This window comes from Oratosquilla oratoria, chromosome 1 (genome assembly GCF_046742065.1).
Source record: "Oratosquilla oratoria isolate Oo_2021 chromosome 1, ASM4674206v1, whole genome shotgun sequence".
NCBI lineage: Eukaryota > Metazoa > Arthropoda > Malacostraca > Stomatopoda > Squillidae > Oratosquilla > Oratosquilla oratoria.
In genome coordinates this window covers 12,243,657-12,256,737 of record NC_134777.1, presented here as the reverse complement: position 1 = coordinate 12,256,737, position 13,081 = coordinate 12,243,657, and the positions used below count along the sequence as shown (strand labels likewise).

At 41.5% G+C, this 13,081-nt stretch overlaps 1 protein-coding gene across 1 annotated transcript in view; it reads right to left on the bottom strand.

Annotated features, from left to right (window-relative positions):
- The window catches only part of LOC143032177 (uncharacterized), a 164,169-nt gene extending 152,122 nt beyond the window's left edge, over positions 1-12,047 (bottom strand). Inside the window, exons 1-2 of the mRNA XM_076196645.1 lie at positions 10,866-12,047; positions 3,770-3,979 (exon numbers count right to left, since the gene is read on the bottom strand). Of these exons, the coding sequence (XP_076052760.1) occupies positions 3,770-3,979; positions 10,866-11,567 (912 nt within the window). The 5' untranslated portion in view covers positions 11,568-12,047. The remainder of the gene's footprint in view (positions 1-3,769; positions 3,980-10,865) is intronic.
- Positions 12,048-13,081: the final 1,034 nt, after the last annotated feature.

The window sequence follows — 13,081 nt, the reverse complement described above, 5'->3', positions numbered from 1 at the left end:
GCTGGCTTATAAGGCTCAGCCTGCCTAGCTCAGACGGAATACTGGCCTCTCATTGGCTGAGAGGTGCAGTATGGGATTTTGTCCGGGAGCCAAGGGGGTGGGATTTTGTCTGGGAGCCAAGGGGGTGGGATTTTGTCTGGGAGCCAAGGGGGTGGGATTTTGTCTGGGAGCCAAGGGGGTGGGATTTTGTCTAGGAGCCAAGAGGGTGGGATTTTGTCTGGGATTCAAGAGGGTGGGATTTTGTCTGGGAGTCAAGAGGGTGGGATTTTGTCTGGGAGCCAAGAGGGTGGGATTTTGTCCGGGAGCCAAGGGGGTGGGATTTTGTCTAGAAGCTCTGGCCTGATTTGCTGCTGCTCTGGTTACTGGTCCTAGGCGCTGACTAACTAGCTGGACATGTTTCATTTGTTCGCGGGGCTGCTGCTGTCTAAGGGCTTGTTGTTCCTGGAGGGGGTTATTCTTTACAGGGCGCGCGGAAGGGAGAATAAAATCGGCAGCTTGCTGTATGTTGATGGTAGGGTGCTGGCAAGTAATGGATACTGCTTCTGCAATCTGCAGCTTCCTGAAGGCAGACTCCTTGTGAAGAATTTCCGTTTGGTCTAGCAGCTTCTGTAGAGGAGGCTTCATGTTGTGTGTTTCAGTGAAATGCTGGAAAATTGATCCCTGGTTTCTATGGGATTGTAGGCGACGTCGCAGTGTAGAGGAGGTCCTGCCAATGTATGTGCTGAAGCCGTCGCAGCGGCCCTCCTGACATGAAAATTTGTATACAACATTGGTGGTAGCTTCACTCGGAGCCCTGGGCGCCGTGCTATTCCTCATTATCAGGGAACTAATGAGGTTAGGTTTGCAGAATATTCTCACCCCCTTGGATCCCAGACAAAATCCCACCCCCTTGGCTCCCAGACAAAATCCCACCCCCTTGGCTCCCGGACAAAATCCCATACTGCACCTCTCAGCCAATGAGAGGCCAGTATTCCGTTTGAGCTAGGCAGGCTGAGCCTTATAAGCCAGCCCATCCAACCAGCGGTCATTATTCGTTGGAAGACCTTCAATATAGCAAAGCATCCTACAAAGCATTCTTCACCCTGAAGACGCCTCACGACGAGGCGAAAAACTATAGTTTTAGTGGAGTCAATAGTTGTTCAATACTATTACTATGCAAAAATATACCAGTTGGCATACACTGCGTATATTCTTTTGAGAGTCATGAATGACTACTTCCAGTCCCTCTCAGTTGCTAATAGGAAAGTATTCTCCAGATTAAAGAATACAGTCTTGAATATTGTTAAAGCAACTAGTGCAGTTGATTTCAACCAGAATATATATATATATATATATATATATATATATACACATATATATAAATATATATATATATATATATATATATATATATATACTCTATAGTGTATGCAAAAAAATCACAAAACCACGTGATCCAATAAACTACTGATAACCACAAAGAAAACCGGAACCAGAAAAGAAACTAAAATTCCCGAGCGCTTTCGTGATATTTCACATCTTCAGGGGAAGATGTGAAATATCACGAAATATCCCGAACATCTTGTACATATATATATATATATATATATATATACATATATATATATATATATATATATATACATATATATATATACATATATATATACATATATATATATATATATACACATATACATATATACATATACATGCAGAAAAAAACACTGGGAAATAAGAAGCTTAGTCCGAACGTTTTCGTCTATTTAAGACATTATCAAGGAATACACAGTTACAGAGACAAAGGTGAATATATATACATAAAGTAGAAGACAAGCTAGAAACATGGGAAGGACACAAAAGATGCTTAACAATCAGGTAGAGCCGATGTTTACATATACGGACGTTTAGTCCATGACGTTACGTCACTCCGGCTTAGTAGCACTTGGAGAAGTTCTTATAATTTTATCAATAACAAAATCATCAAGCTTATATTATTTAAGCTTGATGATTTTGTTATTGATAAAATTGTAAGAACTTCTCCAAGTGCTACTAAGCCGGGGTGACGTAACGTCATGGACCAAACGTCCGTATATGTAAACATCGGCTCTACCTGATTGTGAAGCATCTTGTGTGTCCTTCCCATGTTCCTAGCTTGTCTTCTACTTTATGTATATATATCCACCTTTGTCTCTGTAACTGTGTATTCCTTGATAATGTCTTAAATAGACGAAAACGTTCGGACTAAGCTTCTTATTTCCCAGTGTTTTTTCTGCATATTATTTTCACGTGTGCCTTGTGAATTACTGCAATATATATATATATATATATATATATATATATATATATATATATACACCCATCCATTCGACCATCATCCACCCACCCACGCATCCAACCATCCATCCATCCTACCCATCCACCCCAGAATCAATCAACACTTTCAATTTTGAGAATTCATCAATTTTTCCCAAAGTATGACGTTTTTTCCTTTTCGAAAAAGTGTCAAATTTATCCCGAACATCCTGTATTATATATATATATATATATATATATATATATATATATATATATATATATATATATATATATATATATATATATATATATATATATATACATACATATACAGGGTGGGGCAGAGCAACTTTTTTTTTTTTTTTTTTTTTTTTTTTTTTTTTTTTTTTTTAATTTGGCGCCCTGAAGCAACGGTTGCTCCGAGGAGGGTGGGGGTAGGCACATTCGAAAGGGCAGAGTGTAAAGTTGTGCTGCGTCACTTTGTTCACTTAACATCATGAAGTGGACGAAGGTGGAGCGCGCGTTCGATGTCGAGGCATACTTTTCCAGCAGTCGCTCAATCATCGCCACGCAACGTGCATTCTGTACACATTTCAATATTGCGCCCCGTGGTCATGTTCCTGGCCAGCAGTCGATTGTTTCATGAGTAAACATCTTCAAGGAAACTGGTGATGTGAAAAAACTGGGCTTCCACGAACAGCAAGGTCGCCCCAAAACATTGACGCGATAAGGCTTTCTGTTTTGCGATCCCTTCAACGCTCTGCCCGCAAACATGCAGCTGCTGTTGGGTTGTCTGCTCGTTCTGTGAGGTGAATCCTTCATGAGGAACTAAGATTTCACGGCACACATAGCGCGTGTGTTAATGTCTGTTTTGCGGCAACACTTCCCAGGACGCCTCATCTCCTTGAGGGACGATCTGCAGTGACCAGCACGGTCACCTGATTTAGCACCCTGCAACTATTTTTATGGGGCTATCTAAAATAATTTGTTTACAACGATTGTCCTAGGACCCTGGTTCATCTGAAGAACAACATTCGACAAGCAGTCGCCAACATAACCGTCGATTTGCTGGACAGTGTTGAACAAAACTTCCGAGTTCGATTAACGCAGTGTATTGATAATAATGGATGCCATCTGCCTGATATTATCTTGAAAACTGAGAAAACATAAAATTGAAATGTTGCACTTGATGCTGTTTGAAAAAATAAACACATATCTGCATAAATTTAGTTTTAATATATTTTCCAAATAAGCAAGTTGCTCTGCCCCATCCTGTATATATACATACATATATATATATATATATATATGTATATATATATATATATCCATTCGATCATCCATCCATCGACCCACGTATCCATCCATCAGTCCATCCGTCAATCCTATCCATCCTCCCAAGAATCAGTCAAGCCTGGTTATTAGGAACCCACATTGCGCCGGAAGAAACAAACAAACAAACAAACAAACAAACATGCTCGGGCTCACTCACCTCATACTCCATCCCGGCCGTCACAAAGACGTAGACGTGGATGAAGGCGGAGAAGGAGAAGAGGACAACGATGATGGTCTTGGCCCTCCTGACGGTGCACATGGTCGGCCGCTGCAGGGGGTACTGCACGGCAATGAACCGCTCTATCGTGAAGGCCACTGTCAACCACACGCTCAGGCTGCTTGATACGGACCCCAAGTAGATGATGAGCTGTTTCCAAGGAAAGAGAAAGAAGATAAATGTTTTGCCTTTTTAGAGTTTTTCTATATAGTCCGTCTCCTTGGGCTGCCCGGGCGATGTGGGTGGAAGTGACAGCTTAGGCGAAAGTGAAGCAAAGCGTATTCGCCATTAGCAAAATCGAGGCGATGTGGAATTTTTAGTGATTACGAATAAATATGAAGGAAAAGTTAGTCATTATTCCAATGTTACCATAATAATATTGATATCTTTATTGCGAACTGAGGTTTTCAAAGACAATTAATTGCTGTCTTAAATTAACGGCGATTGTTATCTATTTCTAGTTACCACCACCAGGAGAATGACTGTAACAGAGTTTTAGCAGTTCGAGAACTCTTTATCTTGTCTAATGCAACACAAAACTATTCAGTATATAGGAAATCATGGTAGCACAATACTTGGAGCCAATCTCCATTGATCTCTCTCATGCTATAATGATTTCATCACACAAGATATTTTTATTACTTAATGACGGGCGGGCAATTTGATTAACCTCAAGCATCCTCCACTCGATAAGAGGCCCTTTTTTATGATTATTATTGTTATTATTGTTATTATTTTTTTTCGATTTTTTTTTTCTTTTTACTTCTGCATTTAACTCTTTCAGCCTGCAAGTAAGGAAATATCAGATATAGCTGCAGGCGTTTGCCCTGCGTGGCATCCCTGCAGTCCCTGGAGACGGAGGTCTTAGAGACTACGTGATGCCCCAGTGCTCTGGATTCGCTCAGGATCCCCTCCCACCACCCCCACCCACCCCCCGAGGCCTAGCAGTACGCCTCTTCGGTCCTTTATTCAGCCCAGGACAGGCTCGGAGGGGCGATCAAATAGACAACACCTTGACCGACACTTTATGGTCCGAAGTTGTTTCTTCCCGGGGCCAAGAGGGTGAGTGCGCGTGCGTGCCCTCCTCCCACAAACTCTGAGGCTGCGGGGTTAAACCATGCGCCATGGAATACTGGGTTGCATGGTGCCAACAGAAAAATGATGTAAGTGTCCCCCATCTGACATCAAATGTCATGTATGTATATATGCGCGAAGGCATGTATGTATATCATATATGTATGTACGTACGTATGTATATATGTATGTATATTATATATGTATGTACGTACGTATATATATATATATATATATATATATATATATATATATAGATATATACATACATACATATACCAAGGCTTTTTCCCCCTTCCAAGGGAGGTAGCCAAAAAGGGAAAGGTATAAAAACACTCCCACCCATTTCATCCCTAAATACACTCCACACCCCTCCCACCCTTCCTCTCATCTGAGCACCTCCTGGATGACGGGTCATCCCTGCACCCTGCCCACCGCCCTGGGTCAGAAGCAGTGTCGCAAGACACAGTACATCCACAGCGAGGCCGCTTCATTTAATCGGCGACCCCCCCTCTCCGTCCCCCTTTGCATATAAGGCGAGGACGGGGAGAAATCCCTTAGGGCTGCGTCAAAATTTACTCACACATACTACCCCACCCCCCACTTCCCCGCCCATTCCTCCTCATGCAGTCACAACATCATCCACATACAACCATTCTCCACTCACCTCTGTCTTCCGTCCTCTCCCTTCCTTCCTCAACAGACATTCCCCTCTTCCCCAAAGCCCCCTTCACCCCATCCATCCACCTCATCCTAGGCCGTCCCCTCATGTTCACTCCCTCCACATCTGCCTTCCATACCTCTTTTACTAGTCTTTCTTCACTCATTCTTTCCATGTGTCCAAACCATCCTAATATTCTTTCATCAACCCTATCTCCCAAATCCTTTTTCACCCCTGTTCTCCTCCTCACCTCCTCATTTCTCACTCTATCTAGCCTAGTAACCCCCACCATACTTCTCAGACAACTCATCTCAAACACATTCAAACTCCTTCTCTCTTCTTCTCTTATGTTCCACGTTTCTGCCCCATACAGTGCTGTTGGCACAATCACTCCTTCATACAGTCTCCTCTTCGCATTCATTCCCAAATGTCTATTCCTCATTACACTCTTTAAACCACCAAGGCATTTACTCGCTTCTCTCAATCTACATTCTACCTCCACCTTCACTCCACCTTTTCCTGCTACACTTGCACCCAAGTATCTAAAACTATCCACTTCCTCCAGTCGCTCTCCCTTAATGTTCACTTCCAGTCTACTGCCACTTTCACCCCTTGTACATCTCATCACCTTACTTTTACCCACATTTATCTTTAGCTTTCTTCTATCACATACTCTCCCAAACTCTGCCACCAGCTTCCTCAATCCCTCCTCTGACCCTGCCACAAGCGCAGTGTCGTCCGCAAACAACAGCTGGCTCACCTCCCACTTTTCTCCATTTTCTTTAACCATCTCCAATCCCTGACTCACTACCCTAGCATTCACCTCTCGCACCACCCCATCCATGTATAAGTTGAACAGCCAGGGCGACATAACGCATCCTTGACGAAGTCCCACCTTTACTTCAAACCACTCACTCTCTCCATTTCTAATCCTAACACATGCTCTACTATTCTCATAAAAACTCTTGACAGCTCCCAAAAGCTTTCCTCCTATCCCATAAATCTGCATAACCTCCCACAGTGCCTTTTTGTCTACCCTATCATAAGCCTTTTCCAGATCCATGAAAGCCCAAAAAACATCCTTCCCCTTTCCTATAGCTTTCTCACATATCTGTCTTACCACAAAGATCTGATCTACACAACCTCTACCCGTCCTAAATCCACACTGTTCCTCACCAATTACTCCCTCTGTTCCTCTCCTAATCCTCTCAATTAAGATCCTCCCATAAGCCTTCCCTACTACACTCAACAGGCTAATCCCTCTGAAATTACTACATTCACACTTGTCCCCTTTTCCCTTGTAAAGAGGAACTATACAGGCACTACTCCAGTCCTCCGGTACTCTACCCTCTCTCCAGCAAACATTAAATAATCTCACCAACCAGTCCACCATCACTGCACCTCCCTTTTTCAAACATTCTGCATGACATCCATCCAGACCAGGTGCCTTACCTGCTTTCATCATCTTTACAGCTGCCTTCACCTCATCCTTCCTTATTTCTCCTCCATTCTCCTCACTCATCACTCTCATTTTCCTCGCATTTCCCACTGCAGCTATCTTTCCTTCCCTATCCTCCTTCACATTCAGCAACTCCCTAAAATATTCTGCCCATCTTCCCCTCACTGCCATTTCTTCCATTATCAACTCTCCATCTGTACCTTTTACCTTTTCTTCCCTACTTGATTCGCCTCCTCTTCCTCTCTTAATTTCTTTCCAAAACATCTTTTTATTACTTTCAAAATTTTCTGTCATACTCCTACCCCACTTCACATCTGCTCTCCTCTTTGCCTCCTTTACCTTTTGCTTTACTTCTCTTTTCTTTTCTTTGTACGTCTCATATGACTCCCCTGTCCTCTTTTGTAACCAATCTGTGAATGCTCGCTTCTTCTCTTCTACAGCCTTCTTTGTTTCCTCATCCCACCATTCACTACCCTTTCTTCTATTTCCCCCTGTCCTTCTTGTTCCACACACCATCCTTGCACACTTTAAGACTCCCTCCTTGAACCATCCCCATTCCTCCTCCACACCCATCTCTGCTCTATCCTTTACTCCCTCCCACTCCTCCTTCAGCTTCTTTTCGTACTCCTTCTCCTTTTCCTTTTCATTCAAGGAGTTCACTCTAAGAACCTCCCTACCTTTTGTCCCTTTCCTCCTTCTCCATCTATCCTCCACTCTCAGCTTACCTTCCACCAAAAAATGATCTGATATTCCCCCACCCTCTCCCCTTAGCACATGTACATCCTTAACTCTTCCTATCATAATCCTATTTACCACTACATAATCCATTAGCGCTCTATCTACCACCCTTCCCTCCACCACCCTCTCCCATGTGTACTTATGCTTGACTTTCTTCCGAAACACTGTATTTGCTATCATCAACTCTCTTTCTAGACACATTTCCACCATCAACTCTCCACTACGATTCTTTCCTGGAACTCCACACTTCCCAACCACTCCATCGATTGGACCATTTCCCACCCTAGCATTAAGGTCTCCCAGTACTATTACATTGACATTTCTTCCTAAACCCTCTATGCACTCATTTAAATCTATCCAAAAGGCCTCCCTTTCTTCCATGTTCTTCTCACTGCCCGGCCCATATGCACTTACAAAGACCCACATCTCCTTTCCCAGTTTCACCTTCATCCACATTATCCTTGAGGAAACCTCCTTCCACTCCACTACCCCTTTACCTATCTCCTCACTTACTAGAATAGCCACCCCTTCCCTCCCTCGCCCTCTCTTCACTCCTGATAACCTCCCACTTACACTCCCAAACTTACACTCACCCTTCCCTTTCAACTTAGTTTCACTCAAAGCCAACACATCCAACTTTCTTCTCACAAACATACTACCTATCTCTTCCCTTTTACTCTCATCTGTACCACATCCACGCACATTAAAAGACCCAAACCTTAGGGTGCTGGCCCGAGGCCCTCCAGCACCCCTTATGCCTTTCCTTTGATTTTTAGGAATTTGCCCCTTGGGGCTACAGGGAGAAGGATGCCTAGTCCCTCTCCCCGTCCCTTTCTTCTCGCCTCTTACGATCCAAGTGGGAAAACTTGGTGGCAGTATTCTTTTCCCCCACCACATACATATTATATATATATATATATATATATATATATATATGTATATATATATATGTATATGCGCATGTGTGTATGCATGTACCTATATATGTATGTATATATGTGTATGTATTTATGTGTATGTATGTATGTATGTATGCATGTAGTAAGCGCTGAAACTATCAGTTGTTTTAAGAAACGATGAGACAACTTTATGGATGGGGATGACAGGTGGTGATGGATACGGAGCTGCCTAGTGTAGGCCTTATGGTCTCTTGCAGTCTCCTTCATTCTTATATTCTTATGTTCTTATGTATGTGTATGCGAATGTGTGTATGCATGTATGTGTGTATGCATGCATGTATGTATGTATGTATGTATGTATGTATGTATGTATGTATGCACTGTATGTATGTTTCTATATATGTATGTATATATTATACATATCTATATGTATGTATGTTTGTATATACAAAGGATTACAAAGGATAACAAAGGCGGAGCATGCCGACAGGAGACCTTTTGGTCCATAACTAGGTCGGATGACAAAAAAAAAATATATATATATATAATGATAAATAAATAGATAAAAAACTGATAATATAGACAATAATAAATTAAATAAATAATACTTAGGTATACTTAAATGATAAACAAACAGTTAAATAGTAAATAATAATAAACCGGCAAATAAATAAGAATAAGTGGAAATCAAGTATATAATAGACAAATAATAACAAATAATCAAATAATATAAAATAAATGGCAATCATTACAGCATCTTACTTAAATGTTTATCGAAACAAATCTTAAAGCTACGAACTGAACTACATTGCACTGCCTCTGCAGGAAGTTTATTCCATTCATTAACTACATGGTTGGCACAGTTGCCTGTACCCACTAATCTATTTCCTGACAGTTTGAGACCATTATTTATTGTCGGATTCTCATTCAGTGTAAGAATTTTGTCACTTTTGATGTTGTCAATCCCCTTTAGAATATTAAATACCTGTATCAAGTCACCTCTGAGTCTACGTTTTTTTTAGGGAAAACAGATTGATATGTTTTAGTCGATTTTCGTATGATTTATCTTTTATATTTGGAATCAGTTTTGTGGCTCTCCTTTGTACTTCATGTATGTAAGTATGTATGTATGCATGTATGTATGTATGTTTCTAGATGTGTGTATGTATATGTTATGCATGTATATATGTATGTATTTTTGTATATATGCATGTACTGTATGTATGTACATATGTATGCATGTTTGTATATGTGCATGTATGTACATGTGTGAATGAATATAAAAATGTATACACCTACAAATACCGTATATTCATACATGTACCTTGGTAGATTTAATTACATACGTGCATACTTTTGTAAACGAACTCTCATAAATATTTTTGCGGCTGCATAACCCTTTTATCTTTATATATAAAATTTATATGTGTTAACTGTTGAGAATCACTCATATAACCTGCTCTAAAAATCTAACTTTATTCGTGTACATAAGTGACTTTGTGAAATAGAATTCAGGTATGCTATGAAACATTACACAAATGCAAAATGCATTTTATTTTAACCCCCTTTACATCATTCATACAATATCATATACAAATGATTTATCATCATTGAGGGAAAAGGCTGTTTATGGGTTGGTGACTGCTGCATCAATTCATCATTCGGTCAGTACTCAAGCGGCTTTAGTGACACCCCTGTGGACCAGAGTAATGTAGTGTACTGTACATAAAAAAAAAAACTGGCCAGTTTTAACTTAACTACTCTTTCCTTCTGCTTCTCGCCTCAAAACTGAAGGTTTGTTATGAAATGAAAATATAATTTCATTATGTGAGAGTACCCTCTTCAATTTTCAAAATTCTGAAACTTGATAACATAAGATACGAGAATCATATAGTACAAATGACGTTCAATTAGCGGCCTAATTGTATGACATTAATGAGCAGTTCATTGTTGCTTTTTGCGTCTCGTGTTGATCTCATTATAAATATGACTGTTGTGCAGAATCAAAAGAAACGAAGCCAGGCAAAAGTTGCTGGCGCAGCTGAAGAATTGAATACCCGGATTCTAGACTGTATGGGTCAATACGGCGTTTGTGCACTAAGGATTGCCAACAATGCTAACTCTTTTTTTTTTTTTTTGTCCAAGCTGCCTGTAACCGCTGATGCCGCCAGCCCCTGCGTGAACAGCGACCACCCCTCTCCGTACCTGACATCCGACGTTCACGTTGAAGGTGTTGAAGCCAAGCAGCTCGAGCCAGACGAGGAAGAGGACGAAGAGGTAGGTGACATCGGCGACGGCCAGAGCCGCCAAGTAATAGCTGGATGACCTCATTCGCAGGCGAGTATTCAGGAACACGACGCAAGAAAGGATGTTCCCCACGAACCCGACAACGATAAGAAGCGGCACGTAGTACATGTTGAGTTGGTGGACCACTTCCCACTCGATGTCGTCTGTGAAATTGTAAAATGTGTCGTAGTAATCGGGGATGTACTCGGAGAACGGAACCTGCTCGCTCTCCGGGAAGTGTTCGGCGATGTGATGCTGCTGCTGCTGTTGCCCGTACACGTGGTGGTGACCTGGAACCACCTGGTTGGGCGTGAGCGGGGTCGCGGTGATGACGTAATGATAAAAACTATTCTGATGATGTTGTTCGACCACAGGGTTTGGGGGGCTATTGCCAAACACGTTCGTCATGGAGTAGTTCGTGAGGGTTGGGAGTCTGTTGCCGACGACGAGCAGGGAGGAACCAGAAGATGAAGAGGAGGGGGAGGAGGAGGAGGAAGAGGAGGTGGAGGTGGTGGTGGTGGAGGTAGAGGAGGCATTGTGATGGGTACAACCCATAAGTTTGAGCTCAGCGCTGGTGTTTACATATCGACACAGATCTTCGCTGTCTTTGATATCTGCCATAATGATCTGTCTTGCAGCTACCTTTCAGGTTAATTACTCATGTCTATCTGCATGTGTATTTCACTTCCATGTATTCGCAAAGAAAAGCCATTCTGCTCTATGCTTGGGTTTCTCAAAACACCGCCTCTCTTGTATTTCCCTTTCCGCCATCAATTCTTTCAAAGTTGCCCTTAAATTATTATCTAATGAGTCATAACAAAAGCCATCCGTTTCTAAACTTCCATTGTCCTTTTCACATGGCCTTCAAACTTGACCCATTTTCCTAACCGTATTTGATAGATATATTCTATATTCTTTTTTCTACGCCCTTCGAAGATCACTCGATTTTTTTAGATAGATTCTAAAGAATATCCTCTATATTCTTTCACTGTGGATGTCACCAGATTATTTTATTCATCAGATAGAAACACCCTGGGACAAAGGATCACAAGGATCTCGTGACGCCCTTCTTCTTCTTCTTCATGTGAGGATCTGGTCGCTTCTGTATACCTGAAAAAGAAATAAAGAGTAAATTAGGGAAAGATAAGAGAAAATGCTGTACGTATAAAGAGTTACAGAGGCACTTACAGAGTTACTACATATCCCATTGAGTTTGCACGGATTAGGGAAAATGATATCTAAGTAAAAAGGACTAAGATTGAGCATGGAGCTTCAGCCGGAGAGCGCGGAGTTTCGATCAAAACGGTCGCCTCCTTTCCTCGATGGAAACATAAGATTCACTGGTCGATCATTCTCCAAGGTCATGGAGGCAGGACAAACTACTTGGAGGAAGAGTTTCCAATGGCCATTGTAGAGGAACGTACAGTGTTTCTCAGGCTGTAAAATACACATACATTATTTAAATATCACGTTTTGTTTCTGAAGCCTGCTAACTGATTCGTCTTATTCATTCGGTTGTTAGCCTTTTTCTGTAGAAGGGTAAATGTGTTCTTTTTTCTGGCTGCCACAAAATTATCTTATTTAGTTGTGCGTGATCCTTATGGTATCAGATGTGTTAACACTATCTCAGTGAATCGATGTGGTATTTATAATCTCGTCCCAGCCGCTGCTTGGCCGTTTCACTTGCCTGTGTAATATCTTTGGTAGTGATGGACTACATGACGTCATTTTAAAAATGGGGATTCTGAGCCTTTGAATATCTTTACATAAGACAAGATCTATAGAAATCACTGAATGAAAAAGAAAGGACAAATGTCTGGGAGCCACATTCTCTCGCATTCTTCCTCCGCACCAAGTCTATTGTACAGATGCATTATTACGTCCCTGCATGCTACACTGAATACTTCTTTGCACACGCGACAAAAATTTCATATATGATGCCTTGACTTTGTGAGAGCAAAGTTTCTCGTCATGAACCTACTGGAGGCGTGTGATATGCCTCCTTCGCCGAACTTTCTCCATTCAAAATTATGAGTTATTCTGAAGTCCTTGCGTTCCAGGTGTAGGCTGCATTCTCATAATTGTTCTCAAAAAAATCTTTTCTGAATTTCTGTGCAAAGTCTTTGGTGTCTGAA